We start from the raw sequence: 19326 nt of genomic DNA, 5'->3' as shown, positions 1-19326 counted from the left end.
TGCTAGATTTCTCCAATCATTTGGTCCAATTAAACCCCACCCCTGCACACTGGCATTCATCTTCCTTTATTTCTGAGTGCAACTCCCACATCTTAAGATTCACTACACAACCGATGCAGAGCCAAATCCCAAATCTGTTTAAACTCATATTCACGTCACTATTCGGAAGACGTAACGATTTAGCTCAAAGGGACATAATAATAACTGATAACTTATGATTAATTATGAATATTTGGGTCAGTTAATTGGATTAACTTGATATAGCTAAATTAACAATACAATCAATTAATCAGTTCGTCCAATGAACTCTTTTGATTATTCATTTATTTAAAATGGTATCTTTCATTGCCACAGAAAAATAATTCTTTCTTAGCATGTACAGCACTTAGAGCATGTAACAAGATCAAGATCGTAAAATAAACTTTTGTTGCAAGCAGAGAATCAGAACCAAATACATATTGTGCACAAGTTTTATTAATAAAATCACAAAAACATAACTAACATACAAACAATTACACAAACTTGGGTAGATGGTAAATGACAGAATGAAACCGGAAATCAAATGAAGCCACGGAAAAGATTCATTGAACATGAAAAGAACCATCAGCTTATCATTTTAAGAGCACCTCATTAAATGTATACTTGCATGGCCTTTGCAGTGAAAGCATTTTTCGAAGTCCCAGAAAAAGGGTCTTGATGGTTCCGTGAGTATCAAACGTTGAAGTTGCAAGCGTTTTCTTCTCCGTTGGATGAAGAATATATGATGAACTTGCATGGTTAGTTCGACTCTGTTCTGGTTGAAAGTTCTCTCTCTCTCCATGAGTGCATGGCTTGTGAAAGGTCCCACCTCTCAGGGTTGGCTCGACCAATAAGAAAGGTGAAATTTCCAAGCGGGAGAATTTGATTTATGGATCTTTTGTTTCAAGCATGCTCATTTGCATGTGCAGCTGGATTGGTTGCTGATGAAGAAACTATGAAAGATTATGGTAATACTACTATGTTGTGCGGCTATCGACATATCATATACACGATCATTTCAATCTTCAAAGTACCAATTTATAAAGACCAAACAATATAAAAAAAATTATAGTATTAAAAGACACTACACAAGACAGTAAATTATCACACACAATGTCCTAAGATGCATGTTCATTTATAGATCAATTTATCTATAAATTAATGCAGGAAGGTCTGTAGGCCTTTCCTATGGCTTCCATCTTGAACACATGACCACATTTTTCACAGCAATAAAGCCAACTTATCTGATCGTAGTCATGGTAACCTAGACCCTTCTTGCCCTGGTTGGGGGGTTGGGACCATAGATCCCAGAGTGAGTTTTAACGATTATTTGTTACAAATAACACATAATTGTGTCTGATTTGTCTCAGTCGTTAGAAAGGAAATATCTCTCTCTCTACTTTGATTTCATCGTGACTTTACAGTGATTCAGAGGACATTCCACAATGTTCAGACTGATAACAAAATTGAAATTGTTCAGACAAAATATAGCATTTCGTTATAGCATTTTGAGATATATATGTATGTATATATACATATATATATATATATATATATATATATACACATCATGCACAGTTGTCCAAAACTAAAGCCACTGTCTCCAACTGAGCAAAGTTGTGACAACAAATCTGGTAAATATAACCTCTTTAATTTAAATATAACCTCTTTAAGTTAAAAACAAACCTGAAAACGTGACAACTTTTTCTTATTTTTGTTTAAATTAAGCAACTGCTCATGGACTGGACCTCCAGGATCACATGACCATAAAAAGCTTAACAACCTTGGGATTCAACAGCTCATCTTTCCACAGTCACCCTGTATTTCTGCAAAAATTGCCATTTGAAATTTGCCCTCAATGATGGCAAATCTATTTTAATGATTTACGAAGATCCAGGTTGACCACTTTCTCCAATACAGAGCCGAGATTACCGCCCTCTCATTTAAAAAACAATCACTAAATGCACACGCACACAAAAGAAAATAATAGGTTAAAAAATATAGTAAAAGTACAATTTCCAACCGATATAATTTATTTCACCAAGCCCAACATATGACGATACCATGGGTCATTAAAAGCATTCAAACCACCTTTTTTCAAACTCAAGACTGTACTATATATATAATCAGAAGAACTAAACCTGTTTTTAACACTAATTTAAAGTAAACAGGAAGTGATCCAAACCAAAAAATAAATTGCATTTTCTCCTCGCATAATAAATATAACACAACTATAAATCGAAGGCATTCCCAGCATCAGTGAATTTTAAAATAGAATATTTTCCTAACTGATTTTGTCTCTATGCGCACATGACAAAGGCAAGACAGAGATTGTCAACTTAAATGGTGAATGGAGATTATTCCCTTCACAAATTACAGCAGTATACACTAAACAGAACAACATCTTAAAACAAGTTCAAAACTAATAAACATCATGTAATAACTCACAGATCTGTTGTGTCACCTCATGATCAATTAATTATTGACATGGAGCTCCAAATACTATATATTTTACGTCAAATATGTCATATTTTGCGGTGATACACAAGTTAAAGGACTAAAAAGTCTGATACAGTGATAAGTGTATTTTTATACATGCTACACTGAGTTCAAATTCAGTTTGACTGGTGTTCTATATGATTATCAATCATAAATAGACATTTGGAAAAAATATAAGAGCATTTTTGGGGTTCACCAAGCAGGATGTTCTCATGGAATCCATCTGTCTGCCTGGGCGCTGTGATATCTACCACAGGAAGTGTGCAGCTCCCATTACAGGAAAACACCATCATCAATTTGAACCACCCTAAACACACAAGCAACATTATCTATGCAGATAAGCATGCATTTGAACATTTTAACAGGAAAATCAATATACAAAACAGTGTATACACCATATAGCAGCTGCTATTTGATAATAAATACGTTATAAAGAACACAGCAGAAACAAAATAACTGAATAATTGGGAGACAATAGCCATCAAAATTAAATTAATTGTTTCCTTAATGCATTCACTAATGAAGTATTATAATTAGGGTTGGGCGATATGGTCAAAAATATCACAATATTTTTTCCATATCATACTATATCAATATTTATCAAGTTATTCATTTACCATGTAATGTAATGTAATGGGGAAGGAAATGCTTTCCACATATTTGTTAGACCTTAAGAATGAATGTTAACATGTAAACTTGTTTGTTCACAATTAAACTCCAAAGAGTAGCAAACTTTTAATTTAGGATCCCAAATCTGCAAACAAGGAACTCCCGCACACTATCGGCACTTGCAAGTTAATATAAAAAAAAAAAAATCATGATGAAGGTCGTGAGACCGAAACATTGCTAATAAAAGTTTTTTAATATTAACTTGCAAGTGCTGATAGTGTGCGGGAGTTCCTAGTTTGCAGATTTGTCGACCTTTCTATTTGGTCTTCTTTTCCAACACACCTATCACCTGCAGGTGTGCGATGGTGTTTGTTAATTAATTTAGGGTCCCAAGAAATCCATTTTATTTTTCCCAAAATTCTGTTTTACTTTTTTTGGGGGGGATTTTGTGTTTTATGATTTAATAAAATTTTATAATTTAAATCAAGTTTTTAAAATGTTATCAATTGAAAATATAACAATTTACAAAACATTGCATTTTTATATTTTGCTAGAACAGAATTTTATAAATTAAAAACATGGATGAAAAAATATGACATTCCTTATATTACTTTGAGAAGTACATTTTAGTACACAGTAGTGATATATTTCCATCATAATTTCTTAAAGTTAAACCAAACTTTTATTTTGGTGGTTTGTTGTGAAGATCTTTCGGTTTTAGCTTCAGTTTCCATGTGCATTTGACAGTAGTATTTCTCAAATGAAAGGACGAAAAACTTGTGAAGTGACTCTCAAAGCAGCTCAGGAAATGAAGTTCATCTGTTCATATCCTCATATATTGTGCGAGTGTCACGTGTGTGAGCTTGGAGATGCTGCTCACTGCAGAGCAAATGGGTGGAGCTTAAGCATAGCTAGACATCCAGTGAGGAAAAGCAGAATGTAATTTGGGCCTAATGGGTGGAACTGCAATATCCAACCACAACTCTATCCCTCCACCCCATTAAATGTCCAGAGAGGTGGAGGTGGATGTCATTTGACTCTGCATTGAGCACCACTTTTGAGTTTGTGTATCAGACAAAACCGTCCCGTTCCTTCACACGCAGAAATCACTCATTAGCAACATGCACTGACTAGCTGTTGTCGCGTTTATTTCTGCTGTGTGATAGGCGGTCAGATTATTAATCCATATTGAGAAAAAATGTCTACAGCTTATCGTTATCGACGTAAATATTAATTGCATGTCAATATGATTTGTTTATTGCCCAGCCCTTTAATTGCAATACATTCATTTAAATTCATGGTAATTCCATTTTGAATGAATATTTTTTTTGTTTCTAATTGTGGCTCTTACTTTATGCTCGTGTACCACAGGTAGCTTGGATAACAGAAGAGGATCCTGGGATTCTTTAAGACTCACATCCCCAAGAAGAGAAAGAGAAGGAGAGGCACAGAATTCAGACCGCTGCCACCATAGCACCATCCCCACCAACAGCAAACTGATGATGACTAACAGAAAAAGTACAAATAAAGGTTATCAAGGGAACATCAGTCCAGACATTTCTAAAAAAAAATAATGAATGCATTAAAGGGGTCCTATTATGCTTTTTCAACTTTAGTTAGTGTGTAATGTTGCCGTTTGAGAATAAAATGATCTGCAAGGTTACAAAGCTCAAAGTCCACTTCAAAAGGAAGACATTTTATTTAACAGAATCCACTTTCCAAGAACTAAAATGCGTTTTCCCCGGGCTTTAGGAAGTCAAAAAATGTTACTTATTTAAATAATCCCCTCAAAAAAAAGGGATGAGGCCTGGTTGAGTTGCTGTTATGTCAAAGAGATGCTTTTTTTCCCACCCGTTTTCCAAAAATCAATTTATTTTAAACGCTGTTCCTGAACATTATAATCCCAAAGTTTATCTGTGTGCTGCACATTTTACAGAGAACAGCTTCCAGAACCTAAGAGAGTACAATGCCTGCTATGCATAAAAGCTTCTTCTGAAATGGAGCAGTTTTCATTTTATCAGGACAATCTGTCTGGATCACTTGTATGTCTCATTATTTGTAGTTGCATTTTCTATATTAACAATTACAATTATAAGTTTTATGTTGTTGCTACGATCTAAACAAAGGGCAAAGCTGGTGTTAACCATAGCTTTTGTAAGCTTTCACTTTTATAAAAGGCATGAAAGTACATTTAATACACCCCAAAAAGAAAATCAAGACTTCATAAAAAAGCATGATAGGGCCCCTTTAAGGTTGCAACAGAGAAGCTGAACCAACCGGTCAAAGACACAATCCATGGAAATGGTGAATCAGGAAGTGGGGTTCCTCTTCCTGACTGCAATGAACCTTTGTCTGAAAATGCAAAGCTAAAGTAAAACTAAAAGCAAGTAAAAAAAGAAAAAGGAAGGAAGGAACATTTTCGATTTTTGTTCTTGACACTGAAGGCTGTGCATACAATCAAATTCCACAAATGTATTTGCCACTTAGTTGAAGCCAGGCAAATTGCGAAACCTGAAGTGCTAAATGTGGACAATAATGCATCAAGACATTATAAACATTAACACCATGGATGCCTGTTAAGCTAATTTGAAACAATGTGGGTTGTGAATGGAGCTATAAAACTGACTTATAAAACTGAAAACAAGGCATAGAAAAAAAGAAAAAGCTTGAACAAATGCTGCTACACCCTTCACAATGCTGCTACATGAAACCATTTAGAAAAAGTAACAATTAGTCTCAGTCATCCTGCTATTGATCTCAAGTTTTGATTTCGTATGAGACCCTTTTCCAGTAATTGTTTAGGTGAGTACACAACTAACAGAAGTCAAAGGATGAAATCTGGTATGATAAGAATATCCTCCGTTTTGCAACTGAGAATCAACTGAGCATCTAGTCATCTGGTCTCTGTCCCTCTTATTTGGTTCTCCCAGTGCACTGTAGTGCTTCACAAGATCTGGAGGGCATTGCAGAAGACTAGATAATAAATTAAAATAAAATAAAATTCTAACAAATTAACTATTAGAAACCCTGGTATTCCCTTTTCAGCCTATGCCATGTCAATCATTCAGTATTTCATCAGATCCATGCATTTCGTCGTAATTTTAATACTCTTAAAGTCAGTTTTAAAATCACAGATTAGAACCAGTAGTTTAAAGCATAAAAAATAAACAAGGCTTGTACAAAATTAAATGCACACAAGACACTGTTGCAAAAAAAGAAGAAAAAAAAAAGGCAGAAGAGGTATTCACAGCTGAAGGGGGTGGATTGGAAACCACTGCTGCTTCAATGTATATGTAATGAGTGATTAATAATCAAGGATAAGCATTTCTACATAAATTATTTTTATATTCAATGAGTGATTCAAATATCCTTTTAATCATATGTTTGCTGTGATTAGCTGCTTTTAGGCACATTCTGATGTGACCATCAACATGTGTTGTCTATATATCTGTTTCTAGCTGACGAGTTAAGGGGTCCAACTATACGTGACTTCACCTGATTTACAGAATTGTACCTCTTTCATGTGCATTTCTCTAGAAACTAAAGTGAATAGTATTTGTACTTCTTCCTGAGGAGGGAATGTATTATCAGTATGTTTTGGTAGTTTGTCCTGATGATAGTTAGCTCGGGCCCTCTTCAACCTTGGTGCTTTTGTGTGTGCATTGGATATCTGTGCAGGTCTTGTATAGGAGCTATGGGATAGACAGACCCGAAGACGCCTTTCTCCGACCTCCGAGTCGAGGTCACGGCAGACCTAAATCTAGGAATCGTGCGACAACTATCTTGACTAATGGCGACATACTCTCCTATCTATGCATGTGTGGAAATTTGCTTAGACTACCGGTATATGTGTTCTTAGCCAATCAGAAACTGCAACCTGAAGCAAGGACGTAGCTTAGACCTTGGTGAAGGGTATAATTGCTGTGATCTTGTTTTTACAGCAAATGTCACAGCAAATGTGTGGACACATCAAATGCAGCATTTCAGCATGTTAAGATTCACAGCACCAATGAAACAGCATGTTAGAGCGCACACAGACTTTGGACTAAGCAACAAAAGGCGACTTGTAGCAACTACAGCATCAAATGTTACCAGAACATTGTGTTTGACATAGCAGGTGCTTACCTAACAAAAGAGCAAAATAAGTAAGATATGGTCTACTAAACAGTCAATTGTACCTCAGTCAGTAACTAAGAAGAACCTGGCATTATCAAGTTTACCACTAATGTACACACTACACAGACACAAATACTCACGTACCAAAGTTAGTCTGTTGTGGGTCAGAGCAAAGGAACTGAGGTTTTTCTGAGAAGAAATCTGTGACGCAGACTGACAAACAAACCTCCCCAGAGATACCGCATGCAGCATGACCTGAAGTTGCATGTGCAAACACACAGGTACAAACACATCAACACATAGAAAAATATTGAATTTCTCTCTATGTATTAGAGATATCAGTAAATTCAAACCATGTTTTGGTTTTTTCAGCTAATGCGATTAACCACAAATTATTTTGAATTTGTTGTAATAATCCCATTTTGTTTTATTACTATTTGTCACATTTCAGAATGAAAGTCATCAAAACTAATGGAAGTAAGGATTATTTAGGTGACCAAAAAAAATTGTACAGAAATCTGCACCCTCTATACATTCTCTTTGAAATTTAAGTTGTGAAATGCATCCTGGGATGTTTTTTTAAACACTACTGAATAAGCTGAATAAGTTCATGTGTATCATTTGAGGTTGGCATTTAAGATAATGGAAAACATAAATTCAGACAACTTATTAACAGCAGAGTAACACTTTATATAAGGACTCATTTGTTAACATGAACTAACAATGAGCAATATATTTTGTTACAGCATTTATTAACCATATCCTTGTTAATGTGTTTGTGTTAGTTCAGAGAGCATCAAAGGGTTAGTTAACCAAAAAATTTCCATTCTGACATCATATATGGCTACCCTCTACTGTCTGGTTACCAACAATATTAAAAAATATCTTCTTTTGTGTACAACAGAAGAAAGAAACTCGTACAGGTTTGGAACATAAGTGTGTGTAATTGATGACAGAATTTTTATTTTTGGGTGAACTAACCCTTTGATGCACTGTGAACTAGCATGATCATGAACCTTTAACTGATGGTAACAGATAGAACTTTTGATATTTAAAATGTATTAGTAAAAGTTGTAATTTACATTAAGATTTATAAATGCTGTACAAGTATTGTTCATTGTTATTTCATGTTAAAAAATGAAACCTTATTGGAAACTGTTACCACTAGTAGTGCAGGCTTGTATGTACGTGTAACACTAGATTGAGGTATTTTATTTATCTAAAAATATTTTTTGGCAAAAAAGGAAAACTACAGCTACAGGTTATTTTATTTAAAACAAAAAGCATTGTTAAGTGTTATTAACTATTTCTTTTGATATATTGCATGTTAAGATATACACACAACGAAGTATTCTTTTGTGAAAATTATCAAAAGCGCTGGTGGTGACTGGCAACTTTTTTTTTAAAGTTAATATTTCATTGGTTCTCTCATCTTCGCATGCATTCATAATTTCTTTATTTGACAGCCTGGCCAAAAACTATATCTGCACAATTTGACATTGTTTCATTGCATTATCACATATAACAATTGAATCCCACCACAACCATGCAATATACTTAGAAAATCTTAAATACATTTTTAATGTCATCTAAACAAAGGGTGAAGATTCTGAAGATATACATTTTTCTACATTTTTCTAACAGTGTAAATATTTTTGTCTACCTGCAGGCTGTAACAGTGGCTGAAGGATAACCAGCCCAGCTGGTGAAACGGATCCCAGTCTCTGAGACACCTGGAGCATTTTGCCGTTGTGCTTGTCTGCACTGCAGATGGATTTGGTAAATTGGTCACTCCAGTACACTCGACTCTGCAGGGCATATATATCTGAAATTCAGTACTACTCCATTATAAATGCCATTATGCATTTTATAATATTAATATTTCCATAAAAATCAAAACACATAATATGTGAATATGGACAATATAAAACAGAATGTCACAGTTTGTTTTCATTTTGTTGCTGTTATAAAATCAACTGTGGTCATTCGTAGTGAAATGAATTGCATGCATTGTTAAGTACCTCAAATACAGCCAGTCCGAATGGTTGATCCAGATAACCATTGGACTCTACAACTATCTTTCTATGTTGTCCATCAAATGCAACCCTTGATATTGTGCGCAGACCTGAGTCCGCCCAGTACAGCAGACCACGAGGGATATCTCAATGAGGAAAGAAAAATTATATCAATCAGCTTATTTATTAACTTTAACTTGACCAAAATAGATGACACAATTAATCTTTTATCAAACTCTTATCTTGTTTTCTAACTCTTATCTAGTTTTTCTTGTTTGATTAATGGATTAGTTTAAAGGGGTCATAAAATGGTAAAAAAGATTTTCCTTGATCTTTTGACATGCAAGAGGTCATTGTACTATAAAAATAACCTTTAAGTTTCAAATCTCAAAACTTCCTGGTTAGTCCAAAAATGGCTTTTATTGAAATCAAGCTCCGAAAACTACTCGTTTCTGATTTTGTCACATTATTACGTCAAGAAGAGCGACATCTTCTGTTTAGTCATCAGTAAGACTTAACAATGAGTTCCACTTTATTAAAACACGACATTGCAAATAACAATGAATAATTTTTTACTTTATCGAAACTATGAATAACCAATAAGAATGACAAACAATGGTATATTCATTCATTATTCAGTTTTCATGAAACACCGGAAGTTATCATTTGTCAATTATAACTGTGGTAACTTCAAGTAGCTAACTTAAACTTTATTTGCCACAACCAAGACATAGGCTATGAGCATATGTAATTCGTTTCAAATTGTTGACAAATGTTCAAACTATGTAACAAGATATTTTGTAACAAGATATTTTGTAACAAGATATTTTGTAACAGAACTCAGAGAACATTATAAAAAAATGCCGTTCATGACCTCTTTAAGGTTGAGTTTGGTTTCATTTATATAAAATAAAAATCTTGGAACAAAAAGTGATTAAGTAAAATGAGCAGGCTGGATCTCACAACTAAATTGCTCATGAGAACACACATATACTTAAATAAAATAGTTCTGAATCATTAAACATTTACTAATATATTATTAAAATCAAAAGTTGTATCAATTAACATTATTTAATGGACATGGGATGAAATGAACTAACACCAAACAGTTGTATTTATATTAGGAAACAAACTAAGATTAAAAATAACTAACAAATGTAGGCTACTTCTCACTGTTGTTTAATTTAATTTAATGCATTAACAAACATTAACCAATGGGACCTTTTTGTAAAGTGTTACAGAGAAGTCTAACCTAGGGAGATTGCGACAGGGGAACGTATGGATGAATATATCAATGATCTTCTGCTTGTCCCATCCAAACTGACTCGCTCAATTCTGGGAGACGCCCCACTCTCTGCCCAGAAGAGATAACTAGTGAAAGAAAAACAGGTTTAGAACACAAACTATTTCAAACAAACTAAGGGACACAAACAAAGATGTGCAGAAAAATAATATATTTCTGTGAGTCCATATAATGGAAGCAAAATGAAAACAACAACAATCCATAACACCTTAGGCGTTATATTTTACTTACTAAATCAGTAGCCGTGTTTCCATTACAGATTTCCGCAAAACTTTTGCAATATTTTCTATGTCGATAAAGAACTATTGGGAAATGACGCAGTTTCCATTAACTGATGTTATGCGACTAAAACGTCTTTTTTTTTAATCGCACGTTAAGTCATTCTAAAAATCATGGCAACAGATGTGGTAGGTTTACATATATCATATATCATGACACACATATCAGACACAAGGAGGCACAGGTGTTATCCAAGCATTAATGGCAAGGAAAGCCTCTTATAGCTACTTGTGAGCGGCACATATGTGTTTCTGTGTGTTTCTCCATCCTATCTGCTTCGAGGTCTTGATAAATTGAGGCATTTCTTTGTTGTTTAGAATCCAGTATTCCTGTAATTCTTTCGTCTTTTATGAGTTTAATTAAGAACTAATTTTCTGTCCAAACATACTGCATAAACTTTTTAAGAATGATCAAATTTTACGGACGCCAGGTGACCTGTAAATGCGGAAAATACTCCTTAAACTATAAACCATTGCTTCCAGGCAACTGTCAACTGTGGGTTCATGAGTTCATACTGTATGTAAATGTCAGCGCATTGTGAAACTCGCACTAGAAGTGATGGCCTAATTTCTAATGTCATGAAAACTCTATGCAGGTGGAAATAGCGATCTGATTTTACATAGGATGTAACAAAGGAGGTGTCAGATAAAGTTGCCCAATCTCTCTTTACATTTTTCTTATTGTTGCTTCAGGCAAATAGTCAGTTCATCATGCAAAATAGGACGAAATTGAAGAGAGAGGAGTTTTGATAAATCAGCTGGCTGATGATACAGCTCCTTCTTTCTTTCTTTCTAATCATGCTTGTCAAGTTCAGTCAGCAATTAAGTTATATCCAATTGATATCCAGTCAGGTCTTTGCCTTAAAAAGTTAATTGAATTGATATCCAGTCAGGTCTTTGCCTTAAATTTACAAAAGTTTAAACTGCTTTGAGTAACTGCCATGTTAAAGAATCGTGAGAAGGAAGCTCCTACTTATTTAGGTATAGATATTTCCTTGTTCCTCCTCTAGCACTATCAATATGAAAAGAGGTTATTGTGGGAGGTTTCTAAATTTATTCCCAAGCTTTTTTTATTAAATTTTCTGCAAAATGAGACAAGGTGTCTGTTAAAGAGAAGAACAAGCAACAGAACAGGTCAACACGGCAACATAGACCCTCACCAGCCAAGATTTCTATATTTATAAATAAAAAAAATGTTGTGTAGTTTTCCTTTACCGTATGAACATTTCATATTTGGTTTCTTACATTATGATAAAAGTATGGAGAATAAGGAATATACATTATTAATCTTGTGATACTTGTAAATTTCATATTCAGAAACCCTTTATCTGTAGTGCTTAAGGAATTAGATAACTATATAGTTACTATTATGGAGAGTACAAACAAATAAAGCTTTTAAAACTGTTATTATTTAATACATTTAAGATTTTTGAAATATCAAGGCCATTATTTTTTTCTTTCTTTTTCATTCATCTGTGTAGATTGTATTTACAGTATATGTAAATTCATGGCAGTTTTGTAATTGTTGTTTGTAGTGACAGTCAACTTCTGCATTACTTCTTGCGCTAATTTCTTCACAATGTGTGTCCGAAAACATAGTCCTCCTAACCCTATCCCAACCCATAATTTCTACCTGAAATCAGAGGGAAACGATAGGCGAACAAGAAAGGTGTAGTTGTCACATTCATTTGTTGTCTGGTCTTGTGTATGTTAACCTCGATGACGATTGTTAGATTTGTGATTCCCAGAGTGCTGTTCTTTGTTTTGGCCAGTGTTTTATTCCCCTTTTTTCTTTAGTTCTTATTTACCTATTGTTTAATTAAACACTCCTCTGCCTTTTCCTGGTTATTCTGTTACATTGTTTGTGTAAGAGATAAGATAACCAGGAAGAAAGAACAAGATGTACTACATCTGGCATGACCTGAGGTTGAGTAAATAATGAGAGAATTTTCACTTTTGGGTGGTGTATACCTTTAAAGACAACATGAAATCAATATTGACCATATATTTCATGAATAAATGTTATTGTGCACAATTCAACACTATAACATTATTCTATAGGGGAAAAAGAATTCTTTATTCTTATTATACTTCAAAATATTAGCACTTGTATTTATAATATAAAATATATTACATTGTATGTCATAATTATATTAATTGTGCAAGTATAATATTTTGAGGAGTTGCTAATATTTATATCAAATGACATTTAAGGAAGAATAGCAAAAGAATATTGACCTATAATATCCATCCACCATACTACTCAAATTTCTATGAAGTCCTGTCCTACATTCTTTTCCGGCAGATTTTTCTTTCTTCCTGGTTCACATTTATGCAACTTTTGCCCAGTTTCACAGACAAGGCTTAAGCCTAGTCCCAGACTAAAATGCATGTTTGAGCTATTTTAACCTAAACAATTTGCACTGACAAAATATGTCAGTGGCATTGTTTTGTCTCAAGACGCACACCAGAAATATTTTTTTTTCAAAGGAACATTTATAAAAGCTACTTAAATGTCCTAACTGAGCTAAGACCTGCTCTTGGCTTAATCTAATCCCTGTCTGTGAAACCAGGGCTATGCGATTTATATAGAGAAGACGACAGTATTTTACCCTAGCAGTGGCTGGACAGCAACTGCAGTAGGTCTGGAGAGTCCAGACACGAGCTGCCTTTGTTGGGAGTCATTCAGAGAGGCAACGTGTAAAGCATGAGTACTGGTGCTGACCCAGTACAGAAGCTGATGGATCCAGTCTACCACCAATCCCTGAACACCTATGGAGGCCTTTAAAAACACAGCCGGTCTATGGTCACTGGCGTCTAAAGACATTCTGAAATAGACAAAAACTGGCTTAAATTGTGTGTTTTGTGATAAAATGTATGAATATCATTTTCATTTTCTATTTAATCAATATGTCGCTGCACCTGTAGATGACGTCATTCTCTGGACTGGTCCAGTATAGCGTGTTATTTGCATTAAGTGCTGTAACAGGTCCTTGCGAGGCGCTTTTATACGTGATGTTTCTTTGCTCAGAGCCGCTGAGGTCCATCCACTTAACACCCTCATGAGTGCTGACCACCACATGACCAACAGCACCTGTACAAGACCAATCCCTCACCCGAATCAATGTTGTTACTGTTAACTAAAACTATTAAAAAAATCATTAACTGAAATAAAATAAAATACAAATATTTGATTACTAGAATTTAAAATCTAAATTAAAACGCAAATGCTGCCTTGAAAATTAACTGAAATAAAATAAACTATATAGTAAATACTAAAACTGAAAAAAAAATGACAGCTCAATATATGTATAAAAATTATAAAAATGACAAACACACAAACCAAAATTACAGATCCCTTAAAGGAAGGAATGGAGATGGAGGAAAAGTTATTTGTCAATGCTTTTGTGTTCCCCTGAGAAACTTTGTGTTCGCTCACAAAGAGCTCAAAAGGTTTTGCGAGCGAATGCAAAGTTTCTCAGGGGAACGCAAAACATTTGCGAGAGAACGCAAAAGCATTGACTTATTATTTTTCCTCCCATTTCATATTTTTTTCCACCACCACCATATCCCTTTAGGGGCACCGCACAAAATTACTAAAACTTAAGATAAAAAATAAAATGAAAACAGAAAACATAAACATATAAGCCAATTCAAAATATTAAGAAATAATATACACAACACAACCATTCAAAGGTTTGGGGTCGGTAGGATTGTTTTTATGTTTTTGAAATAAGTCTCTTATGGTTACAAAAGCTGCCATTATTTCTTTAAAATTACAGTAAAAACTGAAATATTGGGAAATATCATGTTTTATATTTCAATATATTTTACAATTTAAAAAATGTCAGCATCATTACTCCAGTCTTCAGTATCACACAATCATTCAGAAATCATTCTAATTTGTTTTCTAATTAAAACATTTTTGATAAAAAGAAAGTTCAAAAGAACAGCATTTATTTGAAATACAAACCTTTTAGAAGATTATAAAGTCTTTACTGTCACTTTTGATTAATTTAATGCATCCTTGCTGAATAAAAGTGTTACATTTCTTTAAAAGAAATCTTACTTTTGAATGGTAGTGTAATAGTATATAAATAAGGTAACGCTTTATTATATCCTCATTACACATTAATGTAATTGCTACAATAAAAAAAGATGCACAATTACAAGCATCTGACCCTAATCCAAACCCTATAATAAGTGAATGTTGTTAATTAATGTTACTCATTACTTAATTGTATAATTACACTATAACAAGGACACTATAGATTAAAAAATATCAAATGATCATAAATAATATCAAATTATCACTGATACACATGCAAAATATTAGAGATCTGCAATTTTGACTGTCTTTACAGGACAATTACATTCAAATAATCCTCTCACCTGTAGCTTTGCACTGTCCAGTCCCGGCGGTCAGTTCATACCCATCCTGACATTCACACGCAGGAGATTCATCGAGACTGCCGCAAATTTGATCACACACATCTGAATCAAGACAGTGGTCCACATCTAAAAGTGAAAAGTTAGTATTTGAGAGAAAAGTTAAACCTATTAATACTAAAAAAAAGTCAACAATGATTATTGGCATAACCAAAGAGAGGAGGATTACTAGCTTAGCTAATTTTATAGGTTTGGTTAAAAGTGTAATTAGTAAATTTTCCTGCAAAATTTTAAAACTGCAAAAAAAAAAAAATTTCATTTGACATGGAGTGGGTTGCCTCACAGGGGAGGAAATGTTTAGATCATATAAGCTGTTGAATACCATTTATTTTAGCTCGGGAACCACCCTGTTCTGGACGCTATTGCCCATGGGAAAAAAATAAGCTAATTACAGACAGTAAATAAAGCATTTCTACAATGGCGTTTCTAGAGCAACACTGTGCACTGGATCACATGATGTCATTTCTCCAGTTAACCTGTGTGAATCATTTCTCACCCTCACAGTGTGTGTCCGTGACCAGCCTCATTCCACTGGGGCAGTCACACATAAAGCCAAATGGCAGATCAATACACATGTGAGAACAGCCGCCATTATCGATCTCACATTCGTTTTGATCTACACAAAGACAGAAATAGAGAGTGAAAGAAAGACAAACATTGAATTATGAAACATTCATTCATTCATTAAGAAAAAAGAAGCTTCTTTCATAAAGCACTTTTCATACTGGTCTACATTACATATCATAGTCTATTTTTAAATAAATTAATACTTTTATTCAGCAAAGAGCAGTGTTATTTTAGTTTTTATTTAAGTTTGTTAAAAGAATTTTGAATTGGTAAATTTTTTAGTAATTTATTTTATGTTCTTTGGATATATAATAATAATAATAATATGAAAAATAATAAAGAATACTTTTTTCCTTTAGAATAATGTCATGGTGATGAATTGTGCACAATAACATTTAAAGTTTTTTTTTAAATACTGTTATTTAGGTTTAATTTTTTTTTTACTTTAGTTTTTTTTTTAAATTTAGTTCATAGTTTTATTTTAGTGCTTCAACATATTTCAATTTATTGCCAAGGCAACATTTCTAATTTTCATTTAGTTTAAGTTTTTCAACTAATATTCATATTTTATTTTAGCTTTATTTTAGTCAACAGAATTGTTTTTAATAGTTTTTAGTTAACAATGATAACCCTGATAAGGACACAGTAAATTGATCAAAAGTGATAGAACACATTTATAACTGGTTTCTATTTCAAATAAATGCTGTTGATTTCTCAAAGAATCCTGAAGAAAATGCATCACAGTTTCCACAAAATATTACGCAGTTTTCAAAATTGATAAGAAAGGTTTCTTGTGAAGCAAATCAGCATATTAGAAGGATTTCTGAAGGATCATGTGACAGTGAAGACTGGAGTAATGATGCTGAAAATTCAGCTTTCAAAATATATTTCAAAATATATTAACATAGAATACAGTTATTTTGAATTGTAATAAATTATAATATTTCACAATATTACTGTTTTTAATTTATCGAATAAATGCAGCTTTTGCGAGCATAAAAGACTTCTTTCAAAAACTCAATATAAAATATTATAAACTCCAACATTTTAACCAGTAGTGGAATACTATTTTTTTTATTAATATATAATAAAAATAACAATAAGCTGTATATATACGGCAGAAAAAAAATGCAACTCACCACAGTTCTCTTCATCGCTGTGATCTTCACAGTCAGGGGAGTGGTCACACCTCCATGAATTGGGCACACAGTGTCCATTAGCACATCTGAACTCTGACCTGGCGCATGTCTGTGGTTTAGATAGCGATGCGCATGCGTCTAACTGTTCATCTGCTCCATCTGAGCAGTCCAGCTTTCCATCACAAATGCTGCGGGCAGAAACGCAGTGCGCTGCTGCCACACAGTGGAAGGAGCCACTAGTGCAATTCAAACAGGAGATCTCATCGCTTCCGTCGCCACAGTGGTCCACACCATCACAGCGCTGATTCACAGGCACACATCTGCCATTATTACACACAAACTTTGGAAAACCTGCGAAAATAAAAACTGTTCTTTAGTTCTGAAAGATGAAAGAGGACAGTTAGAAATTTGAATAGCTTAAGACTATCACAGAAAAAATATTGTAAAATTAAAAAGTAAAATTGTGCAAGTAGGTGAATTAGGGTATTCTAGGACATTTCTTGCACTTTTGCCAATTTACTGTATTAAAAATATACACATTTAAAAAAAAACAGTTCATTCATATTTTTGATTTGGAAATAAGCGCAAGCTTAGATGTATTTTATGCTATTTTTATCCCGTCAATTGATAAAAAACAATGTTTGAAAATTTAAACATTAATTTTACTTTTTAATCTCGATTTTATTGCATGTATAACGCAAACATCTTCAGGGAAAAAAAAGCTTTCTTTATGACTTGTGATTTATGTTTCTGTCACAATAAACTTACACAAAACAGTTGCAACAAACTACTTAAGCTATGAAAGCCATTAGTTAAAGTTATAAACCTTAAAAGGTTTGTTGCAGCCAGTTGTGACCCGTTGATTATTTATTTTATGAGAGTTTGCTATACCTTAATACAAAACACAATAGATAGAAATTTAAATTCAGTTACGTTTTCTCCCATAAAAGCTTTTTTATAAATATCTTGGCATCATTTTTTTTATTGACTGAATGAATGTTTGAACTATTTATAATAATAAAATTACTTTTTGTACACTTGTTAGACCTTTCAGTAATGTCCAACCTGGTAAAACAAAAGAACTATATATGTGTGTGTGTGTGTGTGTGTGTGTGTGTGTGTGTGTGTGTGTGTGTGTGTGTGTGTGTGTGTGTATGTAAAAACATTCTAGAGTAAAAAAAACCAAGACAATCAGCCCTTTGTCCAAGTCCTATGGCTATGATGACATAAAAATAACCCAATTTAACTAGTTTTATATTTCCGATAAAATACGCAACATTATTAAGAGGTCACAAACATGTCTAGCGCCACTGTAACGTTACAGTGGGCTATTATCTCACGCATGCACGTGGAACCAACTTTGACACAATATCAAGGACAGGCTGTACGATGCTTGCAACATTCAAAATTAAATACAGTGATAGTATATTTAAAAGTGCACATGCTTGAAAGTAATTTAGTAAGTGAGAATATCTTTATATTTCGCGAGGAAACTCGGAACATCAGTTTGACAGAGCATGAGGCGTTCGATCCAATCATATGGCGTGACAGCGCCGCGTGCAACGTGAGGTCCAATAGGAAAGTGTGAACACTAGCGATGCCTTCAGACACATTAGGCACATTCATTTATAATCCTCTATCCACACATACAAATCATCCCTTACCTTCCGTTAAAGGAAAAAATGACACACAAGTCAACAGCAGTAGTAATGCACCAAGGTGTTCCATGCCTTGCTCAGCGTCCTCTAAACTGCGCTCTTGTCGCGAGGCAATTGCGTCATTTCCGCACTACAGATTATGTAGTCTCCCCAAGAGTTAAGTGACTCCAAAAAGTTTTAGGATACTAATGTATGAATCCCATTGCAAGATTAGAAAACAAAATATCAAACCAAATATATAATTTAAAAACACAAGGAAAAAGCTCACATTTAAGTGCAAAATTTCAAAATAAGACAGTTTGATTTTAAATTATAACACAATAGTACACTGTTAAACATGAAGACAAAAGATCTGTGAAAACGTGATGAACTACAGTTTTGGTTACTCTGATAGGAAACTTTAATTCTCATTATTCTGTCATGTACAAATATTTCCACTCATGTTAATGCATCCTTCATTATTTATAGGCTACACATTCGTATGGGCTGTATGCAGATGCACCTTTTCAATTCCTACAACATTTGTGCAATTCATGCACATCAAAATATTTTTCAGTAAAGCATAGTTCACATTTTAGAGTATTTATTTCTCTCTCTCTCTCTCTCTCTCTCTCTCTCTCTCTCTCTCTCTCTCTCTATCTCTCTCTCAATCTCTCGTATAGACTAGTATTTTTT

The 19326-nt window shown here is 33.7% G+C and overlaps 1 protein-coding gene across 4 annotated transcripts; it reads right to left on the bottom strand.

Annotated features, from left to right (window-relative positions):
• Positions 1 to 456: 456 nt before the first annotated feature.
• On the bottom strand, positions 457 to 18761 carry LOC143732736 (low-density lipoprotein receptor-like). 4 transcript variants are annotated; one of them, XR_013201165.1, is made up of 14 exons: positions 18658 to 18760; positions 16994 to 17344; positions 15784 to 15903; positions 15231 to 15356; positions 13761 to 13932; positions 13451 to 13666; positions 10510 to 10628; positions 9264 to 9403; positions 8906 to 9050; positions 7387 to 7497; positions 5404 to 5478; positions 4478 to 4632; positions 2042 to 2824; positions 457 to 1923 (listed from the first exon to the last, which is right to left on the bottom strand). XR_013201165.1 is itself a non-coding variant. In XM_077224087.1 (13 exons), exons 1-13 carry the CDS (start codon positions 18719 to 18721, stop codon positions 2810 to 2812), a joined length of 1809 nt encoding a protein of 602 aa, XP_077080202.1. In that variant the 5' UTR covers positions 18722 to 18761; the 3' UTR covers positions 2034 to 2809. The 4 variants fall into 4 exon arrangements, 2 of the variants coding, with proteins under 2 accessions (XP_077080202.1, XP_077080203.1); XR_013201166.1 differs by lacking the exon at positions 457 to 1923 and having other exon boundaries at positions 2034 to 2824; positions 8906 to 9067; XM_077224087.1 differs by lacking the exon at positions 457 to 1923 and having other exon boundaries at positions 2034 to 2824; positions 18658 to 18761.
• Positions 18762 to 19326: the final 565 nt, after the last annotated feature.

The sequence above is a fragment of the Siphateles boraxobius genome, unplaced genomic scaffold (assembly GCF_051911475.1).
Source record: "Siphateles boraxobius isolate OS27281-9 unplaced genomic scaffold, OSU_SipBor_1 9, whole genome shotgun sequence".
NCBI classification, from domain to species: Eukaryota; Metazoa; Chordata; class Actinopteri; order Cypriniformes; family Leuciscidae; genus Siphateles; species Siphateles boraxobius.
Note: the sequence above shows the minus strand (reverse complement) of the source record. Positions and strands in the feature narration are given on the sequence as shown.